Below are 18,329 nucleotides of genomic sequence, written 5' to 3' on the forward strand. Positions count from 1 at the left end.
GTAAATGAATAGCAGCTAATGACTGCAGTTTCTCTAAACTGAGTCCTAACCTCCGTCCCCAACCATCGTCCAAACATGAGTCCCAACCACTGCCCTACTGCCAAGCCTGCTTAAAGTTTCAAGAAAGCACTGCCAATTATACACGCTCTATGATGACCACTATAGAAAATTTTTGAAAGTATGTGTTGGGATAGCAAATTCAAGAGTGATTTTTATTTTTATGTTTTGTTATTGGTATTGGTTTCTTTTGACAATAGAAAATTATGTTAGGAATAAGTTATTAGCAACATTCCAATGATATATTTTGCTGAGATTGGAACCTCTCAAAGCATGAGTTCATTTCTGACCTAAGTCTATGCCCTCCCTCTAGATTCACATATCACAGAGCAGCAGGAGAAAAACAAACAGAAATGCAACCAAAGATGACGTGCAAGTCTCCTTTACAGCTAGATGCCCCAATAGAGCAATCTTTAAGGTTTACCAAAATTGGGCCAGAAAGCTCTATAAACTTCTAAGCATTTGGCTTGACCTTTCCTTTTTTTTCCCCTGAAAAGATAAAAAAAAAAAAAAAGCCAAATACATAAACACAGAACAGCTGTCTCTTGGCAGACAGCATCCCATTGCACACAGCCACACCCTGACACAAGGACACCAGCCCCAATCCATTCCTGAGCTCCAGCTGATTTGATTGCTGTGGATTTCACTGAGCTCATCCTCTGATGTAAGAGTAGATGGGAAACCACATGCTGGGGTCATTAAAATCTACCATTTCCTACAGGCAGTGCCAGCGGCCCCTTGGATGCTCCCCCCCTTGACCTCCCATGCAGATGTAGGACCAGGAAGGAAAGTTACCTTGCAGACAGCTGCCTGGAGTACTGCGTCAAAGCCCCCCTCAGGGGCATCGCGATTCCGGGACACCCTCTGTTTCCGAACTTCCTCATTGAAGCTGTCAACTCTGTCCGTGAGAGGCAGCAGATGGCGGAACCCAAAGGAGGGGACGCAGTTTGGGAATAACTTGTAACTAGTGAGAAAGAAGAGAAGAGTCATTTTTCAATTTTTGTCTCTACATCTTAAACAACCAAGTATTCTGGGAACCAATAAATATTTACCCGGCACCTACTGTGGGATGGGCACAGTGGGGAGAACAAAAGAGAAACAGCATAGTCTCTACTCTCCAAACTACTCAGGCCTTAAAGGGGTAAGACAGCATATACCAGGTTGCTAGTGAATGGAATCGACAAATGATTCAAAGGAAGTAAGTGGGCAACAGCACTCATGTTGTCATTCTCTACAACATGGAGAAGCCACGCAGCACAGAGGGGAAAGCCCTTTGGGCTGAGGAAGGTGGGCAATGTCAAGTGCAGACAATGTGAGTTACTCTATGAAACCCGCGTCGGCAACTCTGCTGCTGCCTCGGGGCAAAGATCACATAGCCCCTTCATTTCAACCCCCTCAGAGACCACCAGGACATGCTGGCACACAAGCCAATGCCAAGTGGAAAAGGAATGAAAATGTTCTTCTACATCTTCATTCATGTATAAATATCACAGTGATAAACTATCAGCTCTCCTACATGCAACAGAAATCATTTCAAAACCAACCATTTTCAAATGGACAATTATACCTGGAAATTTGGAAAGCAGGAAGTATTACATCTCAGTAGTAGGTTAATGCTATGTCTTTCTCCTGAAATATTGGGCAATCTTATCTTCAATCTGCAATAGAGATCCCAAGCAGCCCCATTCCTGGAGGAAGTTAGATCCCAGTTATAGTTCTAGAAGTTTCAGCTTGATATATAACCAATGAAATAGGAAGCGAGGCCTTACACTGTTTCACAAACGGGTTCACTAGGTAAAGGGGAGAGGGAAGAGGGTCCTAGCCAGAGATGAGCCCCATGGCAGTAGGGAGCATAGAGAGCCCCAAGATGAGGGAAGGCCACTGGAGCTGCAGTGCAGGGAGTAAGGGCAAGAATGGGCTAAGCCCACAAGGCCAGGAAGTCCAGCTGGACCAGACTGTGCAGTTCTGTGGACATGTTCAGGAAGCCCCTTTCAGAACAGAAGACGAAAAACAAACACTAACAGAGAGGCCTTGTGGGAAGGCTTTATCATCCAAAGAAGCCATATACACGGGGAAGGCGAACAGGTTTAGCAACTACTAGGGGACCCTGCCTAACAGCCGCCAAGAAAGCAAGCTTCCAGGGCAGGTCTGGACAGGCTCCCCTCCTCCTCACAAGAGGCAATCTCTGGCTTTCCAAGAAGCCATTTCATTCTTTGGGACCAACAGTGCCTGCTCCATCCACCACAGTCATTCGCCACAAGCTGGCTCTGGACATCCTTGTCTCCAGACGGGCAGCAGCTAGAGGCTTTCCCCACTTGCCTGTCCTTTGTTTCACCCCCTCCTCCTGCTCCCAAATCTTCACCTGCAGCTTGTGCTTGCACAGGTCAGATTCCTATAACTCATGCTTTGGGCCACCCAAACTTTTCATCCCTGTCTCATTTTGTCATAAAGAGAAGGGTCATGGAACTTACATTCCCAGTTGGAAGAAAGAACTGAGCTGAGGTCCCATTTGAGATCATTTGACAAATGGACAGGCCCAGGAGGAAGTAAATACACACAAACTCTCACTTCCCTCTCATTCTTCCTCTAAGCAGCTATACCCTTCTGGGTCATTCTGGTACATGATTTAGGATTTCAGGTGTGTGTTAACTGTCATGGTTGATCAGGCTGGTTGAGGAAAGGTTGTAACAGAATAACAATTGTTCAATGAGAAAACCAGAAAAGCTGTGAAAAGCTCGGCTAAATCAGCTCAGCATTTTTCACCTCTTCCCTTACGTTCCTGTAAACGGCAATAAGTACAGTTGACCCTTGAATAATGCAGGGGTTAGGGTGCTGTATATAACTTTTGACTCCCCAAAAACTTAACTACTAATGGCCTATTGTTGACCAGAAGCCTCACTGATAACATAAAAGGTTGGTTAACACATATTTTGTATGTTATAGGTATTATATACTGTGTCCTTACAATAAAGTAAGCTAGAGAAAAGAAAATGTTATTAAGAAAATCCTAAGGAAGGGAAAATACATTTACAGTACTGTATGTATTTATTGAAAAAAATCCACGTGTAAGTGGATCTGCTCAGTTCAAAACTGTGTTGTTCAAGGGTCAACGGTAGATGATTTTCTACTGTGGAGAATTTCTATTAAGTAATTAGGAATTAGAAAATGTGTTTGCCAAAGAGAAGCCTTCGTTGAAGAGAATTTACTACAAGCAAATTAGTGGCACCTCTTAGAGGAAAACAACTTCGTCACCCAGACCCTGTTGAATGTCTCCATAGTCACTGAAATATGATGTCACATGACATTTAGTTTAACCCCTGGAATAACTGCCTGAGTGACCTGAGGATTGGGGTATTTGGCGGGGAGGGTCTCATGTCAGGAAACCCTCCCACCCCCACCCTGTGTCTGTGATGTAGGGCCCCAGTTTAGGGCCACACAAACAGGGACTAAATTAAGAATTATGAACCAATAAGATAAATAAATAAATATATAAATATATATATATATATATATATATATATATATATATATATATATATGCTCAAAGAGCCTGGGGGAACATGGGTATATAAAAAGTCAATCCAATTGAAGACATTAGATCTAGGCAAATCCAGAAAACAATCTAATGCTTCAGAAGACTATTATGCATCAAGCTGACAAGGAAAGAACTCCCCACTTACTCTAATCATATAGAACTGCTGGATAAAGTAGAATTTTTACAAATGTTAATATGTAGTCAAGACTGGAAGCCTAGCAGGGAAATTCCAGGTGCCAGAAATGAAGAAGAAAACATCAAACGAATGAATGAACGTAAGAGACAAGGTGGGCAGCGAGCAGGAGCTCACGGCAGAGAGCTCCCCGTGTCAGGACCTGACAGAGGTCCTAAGCACTGGGGGCAGGATTCTGACAAGGTCAATGAGCCTCAGGCCCTCGCCAGGCCCAGCACCGGAGTGCAGCTCTCTGCATGAAGCAGGGCGCTACGAAGAGCTGCCCTGTCGCTAACATCAAAAGCGGAAAAATTCCAACCACTGCCCTGGGAAAGAGGGAGGATCCACTGAGAGCCAAGAGTGAGATGAATCACCCATAACAACTGCAACTCCAGGCCAGAGCAAGTCATAATTCACTACTTTTATGGCAAAGAAACCCCCAGCTGAGAAATGAACAGGAAAACTAGTCCCAGTGATACCTGGAGTATCCTGGCAGCCGCAAATAGAAAACCACCCTGCAGGGAGGCCGACACACCTGGGGTACGCAACCCTCTGATGAAGAGGAGCTAATGAAAAAGTTATAGAAACAAACCACCACGAAAGAATGAAAGAATGGCAGCAAATTCAACACACTGAAGGGTCTGCAGTTCAAGAAGTAGAGATAACTGAATCAGATGGAGTACTTTAAAGCAAGGATATTTAAAATATTCAAGGAGAGGAAGAGATAATACCAAAGACCAGAACAGGATATTATTAGGGGGGAAGAAACCAATCAGGAGGCTGTGAAAAAAAATAGTATGAAAAACAGAAGTCTGAAAAAGAACCAAATAAAAAATACAGTCACTGAAATTCAAAAATGAAACTTCAGTGTATGGATTAAAACAACAGAAGAGAAAAAAAAAAAAAAACAACGGAAGGAAAAAATGGTAAACTGGAAGAAATTTCTTATTGTGCAGCTTAAGGAAAAAAAGTGGTAGAAATCATGGGAGAAAAATTTAAAAACATGAAGTTTAAAATGAGAGACATCTAATAGTGTTAGAAAATGGAAGAGACTAGGAGAGAGGCATCAGAGACAACGTGTGAGAATTTTCAAGATAAGGATGCATTCTCTGATGAAACAAAACAAGCAAACCAAGTATTTCCATTTCTGTGTGTGGGCTGAGAACATTTTAGATCTACTACTCTCCTGACAACTGGCAAATACACAAGTACCCACGTATGTATTTCTAGTATCGTTAACTAGCGTCACCATGCTGTACATTCGATTCCCCAGAAAGCATTCATCTGATAACCGGAGGTTGGTACCCTTTGACTAACATCTCCCCATTTCCCCCACCCCCCACCTCTCAGCCCCAGGCAATCAGCAGTCTACTCTCTGATTCTATGAGTTCAACTTTTTTAGATTCCACGTATGGATGAGATATGACACGTATTCCAACAAGAGCCCAATACCGCTAACAAAAGACAACGTGTTCACAACTAGAAGTAACGGGCCAGATTAATCCTCCAACTCCTGTATCAGTGGACATCATGTGACTCTTCCCAGTGACACTACTCCTATTACTCAGAATAGCAATTAAACCATTCTTTAATCTTATGATTAAATTACTTGACATCTTTTTCTCCTGCGGCAGCCCTGGTACTGCTTGCTTCGGTTCTGGCATTTCTGGCGCACTCTAAGATGGGAAGGGATGAGTCTAGGAGCTTGATCCCTTGGCAGAAACATCTGGAGTAGAAGGAGGAGGGACTAACCTCACGAAAGCCCCATGAAAAACTGGCTCTCTTTTCCGAGATGTCCTGCAGAGGTGATTAAGTCACTTCTCCTGACTCCCCCATCCCCTCCAAAACTTCCTGGGAGCTGCTTCACTGCTCCCACCACCACAGCTAAGAAAAAACTAACTGAAGGTGCCACTGCAGCTTGATTTTCCTCTCCACAATGCTAAAGGGAAAAAGTAGACTAGGATCACAGACAACGTCCAGCCAGGCATGGAACGTAAACCAGTGAAGCAGGCCAGCTGGGAGGCAAGAGGGAGTGGTAGGGACTGCGGCAGCCAAACGACATGTGGAATAAGCCCAGCTTTACCAGACCTTCCAGTTTGTTCAAGAAAACCTAGGAATCCTGGTTATCCTAGGTTAAATCTTCTATTTTTTAAATGTTTGTAACTAATTTACAGTGTCATCAAAACTCAGAAAGGCAGACAAAGCACAGGTACAGGCAGATCAGGCACAGGAACAGCCAGACTGCATCCCCCAGCTTGCTCTGTCCTCCCCCAGGAGCAGTGGGGCCTCTCTGAGGACACTCTGAGATATAAATCTCAGCCTGCTCACTGAGCCAAAAAGTGACTCCCCATGTGTTGCCCAGTTCAGAGAAGAGAGATTTGCCTTAGATGTGATGTTTCCTTCAAAACTCCAATTCTTCCCTAAGTTTCCTGTCTTACAAGCAGCTTTTCAGTGTGCCTTGTACTCACAGTCAAGACTTTTACTGTCTGAAATTGGTTCTGCCTTCCAAGGCTTAGAGAAGAAGCTCTGAATAAGTCGTGTGTTATAACCTGAATTCAAATGCTGAGTGCCCAGACTCAGTCTTTCATCCTCTGCCAGCTTCCCATCTAGCATCTCACAGTTAGTAAATGGTCCACAGAAGAATGAAAGTGGAGAAACAACCTTCTGTCTGGAGACAGGGCCCAACCAGAGGGCAGAAATAAAAAGAAGCAGATAAAATCACTACTCTGAATGAACTGAAAAAAGTTGGTGAAGACGCTGGTGCTCCTGGTAAGTAGCAGAATGCCAATAATCAGACATTTGGCACTGGGACTCCACTGAAAAGGGCCTTGGAGAGAGGACCAAGGTAATAATGCCAGCACCACCTGTGGCCAGTAGGACGCTAAACCAGCAAATGATGACACCTACTGCTTCTTCATGGTTAAGGAACTTAAAATCTCATTTGTATTTAAAACTTTTTCTTATCTTATTGGTTTTTCCATCATGTCGGTTCCCAACCCCAGGAAAAGATCTAAATTAGCTTCTAGGAGAGTATACAGAAGGATCAGGAAGGTTTCAGAAGAACATATACCACCGGCATAAACACCACGTCACCCCAACCACCCAGCCCAATCCAAGCTGGGAGTTGCTGAGGCTGCCGAAGATCAGTTGAAGGGCTAGACAGACTCAACGGCTTAAGAACAGCTCTCTTCCCCTAGGGGCAACCAAGGAGACCAAGAATCAAAAGTGACTTCACAAGATGAAAGGAGCCTGGATCCCTGAGTCACCACTAGAAGGAGAGCTGCCATAGAAAGTAGCTCAACCCTCATCAGATTTTGTAAAAGCGATAAACTTTCATTGTGTTGAGCCACTGAGATCGGGAGGTTGGAGGATTGTTCGTTACTGCAGCACAGCCTAACATGACCCTTAGACAAGTGCCTACAGGGCTGGATGGTTTTGGAACGGGTATTATTACTCAGACTCAGGTAAAGTGTGCTTGCTGTAGTGTGATTTGGACTGGGGAAAACAAGCACTATATTAATGGAAAGGTAGATTCCGGAAGTAGTTTGTCTTGATTCATATCCCAAGTCTACATCTTACAATTTGTGTAATACTGGGTAAGTTATTTATTCTCTTTAAACCTCAGTTTCCTCATCTTTAAAATATGGTTCACATCTACCTTAGAGACCTCAAAAGATGGCTATGAGATTTAAAAGAGATAATCCATGTAAAGTATTCGGTATGGTGTTTGACACTTGGTAAGAACTTCAGTCTCAGTTATTGTATAATCTCGACATGTAAAGGATACTGGAAAGACGAGAAGGGAAACAAACCAACCTCATAGAGGTTGTTAAGGGGATTGGAGGATGTGACTCTCCGTCTCCCATACACAAATACCTTGGCAGAGACTTGTTCACTAATCCCATTTCCTCTTCTTCAGGGGCACAGCTAAACGGGTTTCCAGTCTCCTTGCTAGAACACAGTTCTTTAGACTAAAACGTAGGAGAAGAGGCAAAGACCACTCAGTCCTGCCCATAAGATCCCCCTATGAGTAATCCTCCAGGCATGACGACCTGAGAAGCCACATGTGGAAGATGGTGAAGCACAGAATGGATGAAGCCTGGATCCCTGAGTCCCTGCTTGGAGGAAAGGTGTCCACTGGTCAGAGACCCATGTGCACTTAGGTGAGCAAGAAATAAACTTCCATCAAGTTTAAGACATTACATACTTTTGGATGTGTTTGTTGCAGCAGTTAGAAACTCCTATTTGCTAATAATATTGTCAAATATTTTCTAATTCAAGTACTTGACTTACGTTGGGGGAAAATATCATACGTTTAAAGCACAAGGTTTTCATTTTGTTTTGTGGAGATAAGTTGTAGTTATTTATAACAGGGACAGACTTTGAATTCACTTATCCCAAGCATGTCAGTCACTCCAAACAAGGGGAACACTTAAGTTGTTCTGCCTGCTCCCTCATTGGTCACCTGGGTCCAAAACTTCCTGAAAATATTCTCTAAAATCTATTAATGTAGCAAACAGTTCTGTATCAGGCAGACAGGAAAACAAATGAGTTATGATCCTTACATCTTCAGGCAACCTGACAGTTCACGCATAGGGGGAGGGCAGAACTGAGTCATCGTTAATCAGATTAAACACCTAAGTCTGGTTCTCCTTCCTAAACATGCCCTGCCCCCCCAGTCCTTTCTTTGGGCTAAGTTCTCCAGCTCCTCCATTGCCCATCCTTAAATACCCAATAGAAGGACAGCCGGTCACTTACCCAATGCATGGATTGGTCTGGTACCTCGGTGCTGTGTAGGAGAAAGGAGAGATGTCCTTGTCCACAAAAGACCCGAACCCCAACCGGAAGTTGCTGGTGAGCTTCCTCATTTCTTCAGCAAGCTTGGTGCCCAGGTTCCGGATGTTGTCCAAGTCATCCTTCATGGACAGGGAGAGGTCCATCAGGTAGTACAAGTCTACGGGATAGTCCTCCACCTGTCGGACCTGCAGCTGGAAGGTGGTCTTGTCACCTGTGCCAACAGAGAGGCCGTGCACGTTAGAGGTCACCCAACTTGCTGGGGGCTGAAGGGATGGATTTTGTTTTCAAAGTTGATCCACCTCTTACTTTTCTTCTGTGTGTCTCTCAGAAGAAATATTTTTCTTGGAAGAAGAATGACAGAAGGGAGTATGTGTGCTGAAGATGAAACCCTAGTTTCTCCTTCCAAATACTTGGCTCAGCATTTCTAAGGAAACTCTTTAACAACCAGTCTCCTTAATGGTGTTCTGTTTTCTCAGCTGAAAGGACACTTGGGTAATTGGTGTACAATGAGCCAGACAAGTCCACAGACATAATTTCGGTGAGAATAGCCCACCAACCACACATGAACTTCAGAGAAAGGTGGGAACGTGGCCAGGAGGAGACTGGAAAGGTGTGTGTGAAATAGAAAATGGGCATGAAATTAACAAAAGAAGGGTACAGACATCGGTGAGTAAGAACTGAGGTGGGTAAGAGACAGATTACAAGGCAATGGAGGGTGGGGATACAAAGATACTTAAAACACCCCAAAAGGAAATGCCTGATCTCTGCACTGTACACCTGAAGATGAAGCTGAACAATAATGAATGCCAACTATAATTTTATATATATATACTTACAAGAAGCGGAGTACAGCATTAGGAATAGAGACAGTGGAAATGTAATGGCTGTGTACGATGTCAGAGGGATAGTGGATGGGGGAGGGGGTTCACACGGTGTGAGGGATATAAATGATAAACGTCTAAGTATTACTTTGTCTTGTGCACCTGAAACTAATTAAAAAAAAATACCCCAAAAGGACACAAATGGCATGCTTGTACCATGTCACCTATTTCTATTTCCCTAGCTATTTATCAAACAATAGTATTTAGTTCTTGGACATATTTGATGTTTTGGAACATCACAGACACCAATCATTATCATCAGAAATTATATGTGTAAATACAAGAAGACAGATCCCAAATTTTAGCCCCCTCCAAAGGGGAAAAAAGAAAGCAAGAAAGAAACACCACTGGATTTGTCTACCAGCTACAAGAAAATAATTTTTGGTTCTATGACAAGATAGCTAACAGACAGAGAAAAGGGGAATTAATTCAGAGGAAAGAAGAAAGAAAAAAGCCAATGTCTGGAAGGTGTGGCCTCTACAATCTAACCTTCAGGGTGTATAGAAAGGTCCACGTCAGCGCAATATCAGACGGACTCATGCCAGGATAACAATTCTACATCATTTCATAATCTCTAAAAACACATTGTTTAGAACCAGCGTCAAGAAGCAAAATCATACCAGGTGATTCTGTCTGCCCTTGGGCTGATTAGCCTTTCAGAGGCACCAAGGGAAACCCTTGAACTCTTTGGATAGAAGAACCGTCCACACACATTTGAAATTCGGATGTACTCTGTGTGTTCAGAGGTGCAATAGTGAAGGTGGCCTCACTCCCACCCAAGGGGTCCACGCCTGATCTGCCGGCATCATGCCTCAGAGATACCAATATTGTACCTCTAGCTGACAATCAGCAAGCTGGAGCCTTCTTGAACTTGCAGGACAGAGAACCCAATCCTCCGTGCTCCCTCTCCTCCTCCCACCCCAGACAAGATGGATTTCATTAACTAGACCATGAAGAATCAAATGACCAAAAGATTTCAGTCCAAGTTCCAGTTCTGTCCCTTGAGTAGGGGTGCCACCTGAGTGAGCCTCCATCTCCTTAAATATAAAATAAAACGAGTAACAGCAAAGCACTGATTAAGGCTACGAAGCACTCATGTGGGTAGGAGCCTGCACAAATGAAGTGCGATTATTATACTTACTATTTGTAGCCCGAGTGACAGCACTGCGCGGGCTTGCCCTGACTTGTCTTTACATGTACTGTTCTAGCTGCCTCCAGATTGATGTAGTTTGGGTTACCTGTTGGTATGAGCCTATTTTTAAAAACCATCAGACTGTGGCGCAAATGGATGAATGTTTGAGCTTTCTTCCAGAATGAATTCCGAACTGCTGCAATCACTGTCTGTCTCTGGTTCCCATCAGACACTACAGGTCACTGCATAGGGTCCCTCCCATCACAGTGGGGGAAGGGGGGGGAAACTTGGGGGCAGTGGAAACCCTCCTCTGCATGGGCAGAACACAGACCCCCAATGGCCAGAGCCTGCAATCACGTCCCTTCTGTCCAATCCCATGACCTTTTGGCAGGGTCTCTGCATTTTCTGTCACCTGTGCCCTTCCCCCAGAAGTACCAAGCTACACCCTCTTTTATCCAGAATCCACTTCCACCTCTTTGTGGATTATGAGTAATTAGCAGATGAGCATTTTAGGACCAGGAAACAGAAAACGGGCTTGGATTCAGGGAGCCACCCACAGGAGGAAAGAGGAAGAGGGAACTGGGTTGGAATCCAGATCTTGTCACCAAGGACTCAGCACGCATGCTGCTCAGTTTCTGGATCAGTAAAATGGGGAGCACGTTATTTTTTGTGGGGATTAGAGGAGACAATGTATATAAACACCCTACAAATGCTTCTACACAAGGAAAACTTATCCTTAGTTTCCCCAAAAGTCAAAGCAATTTCCTGTGGGGCTAAAAACAGAGAGAAAATCCGACCAGAAATGTGAGGGTGAGACGCTACAGCCTTGGCCATTAAATTTAATGCCCAATTTTCCAGGCATGAAGGCAAAGAGGGAAACAAGATGTGATATATAGGTCTCTTTGTACACTAAGAGGCCCTTTATTCTGAAGTAAGAAATCTCTTGGCATTAAATTCTAAGAGAAATGGATCACTAAGAAAGCACATGCACGCACACAATTGGAAGGCTGCAAGTGTTCAACAGAAATATTTCTCCACTTTTCCAGAAAAGGAAGAGTATAAGAAAAAGAGTAATAGCATCAATGTTCAGAATGAGGGTTTACTGCTACCTCAACTATGTCTGAGTTTAAAAGCTACAAACTCCTCAGTGGCCTTGGCAATCGTGGAATGTTCTTGTCAGCAGATTCTGGAGGGACTGACATTCCTGGACTAATTCTCAGTGTGGGAGTTAAGCTACAGGGCACCAACTCCCCAACAAGGGTGGCCTCCAAGGTTAGCAGGCTGAAGGTGAAGCTATCGCTGCATGTGAGGCGCACTCTCTGCTTAGAGAAGCTCTGGGGCACATTTTCCATCTTTGGGGGCCCACTTGGAGCCATGTAAGCTTAGCTACAGCGCAGTAATAAAACATCCAGCCACCCAGCCCTGCACTACCTGAGACTTTAAACTAGTCGCCACCTCCCCTGTGACCAGCAGGCTGCAAAGCCCTTCTCGCCTTCACTGTGGGTGCCATGGGGACACCATCCCGGCACACATGCCCCCCTCCTCCCTCTCCACATAGGACCCCTACAAGTTCATCTGCCCCTGTGGCTACACCCCTTCTCTCTAGGGCCAGTCCACAAAATCCAGACCAGCAGTGGGATCAGAGAAGGAGGATAAAGCAAACACAAAAGTAAAGCTGATCACCTCACACCGGTGAGGATGAAGCCACTCCTGCTAACAGCCCCCTTTCACATCCTTCTGGTTTTTCCTGTTTCCAAAGCACCCAGCTTCAGCTGTATTTTGCACAGAATTCCTGCCGCTGCTCAGTTCATAAGTGGAGGTTCTCCCACCATAATCAAGTATCAACTAGCAATCTACCTGAAATGGATTTTTTTTTTTAAAGCTTTCTTCTCTCTGCCCTTCTTTCAATAAACAGTGGAAAGTTAGCTTTTCCTTAGGGGTATATATCAGAGGACAAACATTTCTGGAGAGTGAGGGTAGACAATTCCAGCAAGAACTTCTAGTTTTTTTAAGAACGATTTCTGTTCAAATGTACTTCAACAGATACAGATTCTCGCCATCCCCCCAAAAATGTTATCAGTTTTTGATTTCCCAGAATTACCTTTCTGGGTTAGAAATTAAAAGAAAGAAGGGACACATAACAAGTACCTATATTAAAACAGGACTACAGCTGAACAGGGAATTGGGGCCCTAGGGCACAGACTATCATCTCGCTCTTCTGTTCACTGCAGCAGAAGGTAATGGTACCCCAGAATTAAATCCAGACCCAAACTGAAGAATCATCTCTCTGGTCTAGAACAAGGCCACTGTGCTGCCCCACTCCCCCCCTCAAGAATTATGCCTCTTGACAGATGGAACCATGGTTGGCCTTCAGTGCCTGCTCCAAGCATTAGCGCTCAGCATTTCTAGTTTCCTTGAAAATAACTCTGTTCTAGACAGTTTGGGCTGCAGTAACAAGTACCATAAACTGGGTGGCTTATAAACAACAGAAATGATTTCTCATAGTTACGAAGGCTGAAATTCCAAGGTCAGGGTGCCAGTATGGTGGAGTTCTGGTGAGGACCCTCTTCCGGGATGCAGAATGCAGACTTCTTGCTGTGTCCTCACATGAGAAAGGGTGACAGAGCTCTCCAGGGTCTTTTTTTAAATTACAGCTCTAACCTCATCCATCAGGGCTCCACCCTCATGACCTAATCACATCTCAAAGGCCCCACCTCCTACTCCCATCACATTGGGGGTTAGGATTTCAACTAATGAAGGTTGGGGAACACAAACATTCAGTCTACAGCAAACCTCTTATCCACCCATCATCAAGTGCATGCATTAGCAGTCTGGGTGGCAGAAGCAATACCTCAATCAGGTAACTGGCACCTCCAAAGCATCATAAATAGGGGCTGGCAGGAAACCCGTACCAAAAGCAACCTGTAGTTTAGTTATGATACTGATGTCATATGATTCCTGGCTTTGATAATATGATCTGGGGTTACGTAACATGTTATTGTTGGGAAAAGCTGAGAAGGGTACACAGGAACTCTCTATTATTTTTGCAACTTCTTGTGAATCTAAAATTATTTCAAAATAAAATGTTTAAAATTTTTAAAAAGCTACCAATCAAGGGTCGTTTTCTGAGAGGCTAAGAGATTGAGATTGAGTGATGACTTACGTAAACCTTTTCTAATTGCTCCACCTCTAGCTTTTCACCATTTCAATAAACTTTATTCTAAAGTTTATGTCCTTTCTTAAGGCTTTTATGTCCTTTGTTAAGGCTTTTATGTCCTTTGTTAAGGCTTTTTAAAGGTTGTTACCCTGACATTTTCAGGATTGGAAAAAAATAGAAAACATGATCCTGTGTTTATACAATATCCTGCTTAAAGTTTGGCAGTTCTTCCAAAAAGTTAAACACAGAATTACCACATGACCCAGCAATATCACTCCTAGCTATATACTCAAGATTATTGAAAACACATGTCCACACAAAAACTTGTACACGAATGCTCACAGCACCATTGATCATAACTGCCCCCACGTGGAAACGGGCCAAATATTCATCAACTAAAACGTGGTATATCTATATATGCACAATGGAATACTATTTGGTCATAAAAAGGAATTAAGTCCTGATACATGCTCTAACACGGATGAATCATGAAAATATTTTGCTAAGTGAGAGAGGCCAGGTGTAAGAGGCCACAGAGTACATGACTGAAGTGAAATGTCCAGAATGAGCGAAACCAAAGAGATAGAAAATAGACTAGTGCTTGTCAGAGACTGAACATGGTGGAGAGAGGAAGGAGTGACAATACAGGGGGGTACAGGGTGTCTTTTTGGAGGGATGAAAATGTTCTGGAATTAGACAGTGGTGATGGTTTCCCAGCTTTGCAAATATACCACAAACCACTGAATTAAACGCTTTAAAATCGTGGATTTCATGGTATGTGACTCATATCTCAATTTAAAAAGAAAATAAAAACAAAACAAAAAACCCTGCTTAAAAAGGAGGGAAATATTTATTTTTCTTTTTTTCCAGGCTGATCCTGGAACAATAATTTTGCCTTGGTGAAGTCTTCTACTATGCTGAGGCTTGTCCTTGGCTAGTCTGGTAAAGTGTTACATTATACTCAACAAATATCTATTATGAGGTATGGGGAGCAGGGCCAGGGAGAAGACACAAAAACACTTCTACAAATGCATAATGGAAAAACCAATCACTACTTAGCTGAACGCCTTCAGCAGAGTCAGAGGTCATTACCTTGTGGAGGTGCTAACTGTAATATACCATTTCTCCTTCGCCCGAATAAAAAATATCTGGGTTTGCCTATACTTCTCTTTAGATACAAACATTTTCAAAATTTTAAGAGGCATCAATGGCTTCAGGTGTTTCTAATATTTGAGAAACACATTCACAAGGTTCTAGACCTATAAAAATTCTTATTTTCTTATTTTCCTCCTAGTCTTCATCTCTATGACTAAAACATCCTCATAATTTGGGTGTGTCTTCATAGAGCAGCCACCTCTCCATCACCTTGACCTCGCTACACCTTCCCACAGGATCAGAGCTGCACCCAGCAGTCACATCATGATTTTGTAAAACCACAGGATCACATTTTCCATTTTATTTCCAGTACCGGAAACTGTATCGTATAAATGCTTAGCAGGAGATGTGACTATACCAAATAAGACAGATTTCTTTTTTCTTTCATTGAGCCTACATTGAGCTTTATGCATAAATAAGTACTGTGCATAAATTTAATGCCAAGAGAACTTTGCCCCAGAAAGGCTGCCCTTATTCACATCACGTCTTTAATTCCTCTTCAGGGGCTGTTTTAAAAACAAGTTAAGGGCCGGCCCGGTGGCTCAGCCGGTTAGAGCTCAGTGTTCCTAACTCCAAAGGCTGCCGGTTCGATTCCCACATCCTCAAGTCCCGCAAGGGATGGTGGGCCCCGCCCCCTGCAACTAAGATTGAACACGGCACTTTGAGCTGAGCTGCCACTGAGCTCCTGGATGGCTCAGTTGGTTGGAGTGCGACCTCTCAACCACAAGGTTGCCGGTTCGACTCCCGCGAGGGATGGTGGGCTGCACCCTCAGCAACTGGACCTGGAGCTGAGCTGCCCTCCACAACTAAGACTGAAAGGACAACAACTTGACTTGGAAAAAAGTCCTGGAAGTACATACTGTTCTCTAATAAAGTCCTGTTCCCCTTCCCCAATAAAATCTTAAAAATCAAAAAACCAGTTAAGTCAAACCAAACAACAGTTTCTCTGCCACACAGTCATACCTGGATTCTGATTTGAAAAACTAAAATTAAAATATCTTTGGCTTTGTGTGACCTCCAACTCTTTCCTAAACTAAACCTACCCTGAAGAATAAGAATTTGCCACCATGAAGAGTATTTCTTGGAGAGAATATCACAGGCTCTGAGAGCAATTATAGATAGAGTTTCAAAAATATAAAAACCTCCTTCAGTGATGACCCTGAAACTATAAACTCTTTTGGAGGTGTTAATTTGGGTCCTTGTTTTCAAAGATTATTGAGTGAAAACTGTACGCACTTACAAACGCATTATAAGAATGTGAAAAATATGAACACGTGAAAAAAGACAGAGGATCTAGTAAAAATGAAAAATAACATTGTGTTAAAGTAAACGACTTTCGAGAATTTCCTTTAAGTAACTGTTATGATAAAAAGGAAGATATATCATTCACATCAGTTGATAACCACTCTTATCCTACACAATGTTCCACTATCTCAATAGTCTACCACAACTCCTACATCCCTTTCTTGGTCAAAGCCCTTGACCCTGAGCCTGTCTGCACAAAAGGAAATGAGTTATTTTCCCCCAGAGGACGTCACCAAACATCTGCCCACACAAAGGCTCAGCTGACTGCCTTCTACCCACTCACACAGCTTTGTAAAGTGTTCCTTTCCTTCTCTCTCTCAACTTGGTGTCTCACCAAACAAAAAGGCTAAGTATCACTTACAGTGAGATGATTTGTAAAAATAGGTAATCCCAGCATTAATCCCTAGGCCATCCAGTTGTTTGGGCCTCTCTCTCCAGCAGGGGCATTTACACCCTCCTCTTGTTCTTTATTTCCAAGACAATTTGATAGGCAAATAAAACATGTCTCAAATATTATGATGTCTCTGAGCTCTTTCTAGCAAAAACAAGAAGCATTATCAAGTGCTTCTGATGTGCAGTGCCATGCTAAATCCATTTCTGAGACACTGAGAACCTTCCCTTCCCCTATTCAAACTTAGATCTGGCTGACTTCAGAATCTGTACCTCTGGACCTTACTTTTTGAAAATAATAATAATTTTTACTTTTTAAAGTGCATTTATATTTATGAGGTGTGTAAATGTCTAATCACTGTGTTGTTTTGTACACCTGAAACTAAGAATTTTAAAAAAAATAAAGTGCATTTATACAAAAAGTCTCATTTAGGCAGCTGAACATGGCTGTGAGGAATGAAGGTGACAAAACCCCTGAGATGCTAACTTGCTTGCCCAGGGCCTCTGAGCTCGGGACAGAGCCAGAACTGGGACTCATGATGGCCAACCAGACCCATGATCTTCTCGCTGCACCAAGCTGCCCTGAAATCTGAACAAACCATCTACAAACAGTGATGCCAATGGTGTCGTAGACAATGGGACACAAGAAAAGGAGGCAAATCAGTGGAATTTGGAAAAAAGCTGCCTTCTCTCAACAGTGTGATGCTTCCTAATTTAGACACACGTACATCCATCTTTCGGCATCCAAGGATTCTAATATGTAGAATACAGGATAACGAAAGTGGTGGACGAGAAACAACCACGAGTTCCGCAGTCACAAGACCTGCGATTGAGTCAGATTCACCACTGCTAAGTGGGAGGACGTGAGCAGGTTGCCCCTCGTGTGTACAGTGATATTAGGTACCTTAGGGTCGGGCAAGTATCCAGCACATGGTAAGTGTGCAACGTCTGTTGGTTTCCTTATATTACAATCCTAGGACTCACAGAGGCTCCAGCATCATACAACAAAATACTTCTCCTCTAAAAGTTGGTCCCTTCAAAATGCCACTGACTCAAGTGGAATTTGCTGACAGGAGAAAGCACTTTTTCCCAGAAGTAGCACTTCCCCTGAGAAGCTTGCATGAACTACATTCTCTCATAGAAAATAATAATATTACACACAATAGCCAAAAGGTGGACATAATCCAAGTGTCCACTGATGGATGAATGGATAAACAAAATATAGTATATATATATATATATATATATATATATATATATATATATATACAGCCTGAAAAAGGAAGGAAATTCTGACACATGCTACAACATGGATGAACCTTGAAGACCTTACGCTGAGTGAAATAAGCCAGACACAAAAGGACAAACACTGTATGAGTCCTTATCTGAGGTACCTAGAGCAGTCAAACTCATAGAAACAGAAAGTAGAACAGTGCCTCCCAAGGGCTGTGCGAAAGAGGGAATGAGGAGCTATTGTTCAATGGGTGTAGAGTTTTAATTTGAGAAGATGCAAACAGTTCTGGAAATGGATTGTAGTGATGGTTGTACAACACTGCAAGTGTGCTTAATGCCACTGAACTACATACAGTTAAAAATGGTAAATTTTATGTGACATGCATTTTACCACAATTTTAAAAATCACAAAGATATATATATATATCCTGTCCATCCACAGGGACTTTGTACTCTGCTTCCTGGAGTCTGACTCATGCCTTGCCATCACCCTCCCCTGGCACTTGCCTCAGTCT

General features: G+C 43.1%; 1 protein-coding gene across 2 annotated transcripts in view; it reads right to left on the bottom strand.

The window, feature by feature from the left end:
• Positions 1 to 18,329, bottom strand: part of ITGB5 (integrin subunit beta 5) — a 123,920-nt gene that overhangs the window by 83,375 nt on the left and 22,216 nt on the right. For both annotated transcript variants that reach the window (XM_081024733.1, XM_081024734.1), the window contains exons 4-5: positions 8,523 to 8,772; positions 853 to 1,021 (exon numbers count right to left, since the gene is read on the bottom strand). In XM_081024733.1, the coding sequence (XP_080880859.1) occupies positions 853 to 1,021; positions 8,523 to 8,772 (419 nt within the window). The remainder of the gene's footprint in view (positions 1 to 852; positions 1,022 to 8,522; positions 8,773 to 18,329) is intronic.

This window comes from Rhinolophus hipposideros (genome assembly GCF_964194185.1).
Source record: "Rhinolophus hipposideros genome assembly, chromosome: 2".
NCBI classification, from domain to species: Eukaryota; Metazoa; Chordata; class Mammalia; order Chiroptera; family Rhinolophidae; genus Rhinolophus; species Rhinolophus hipposideros.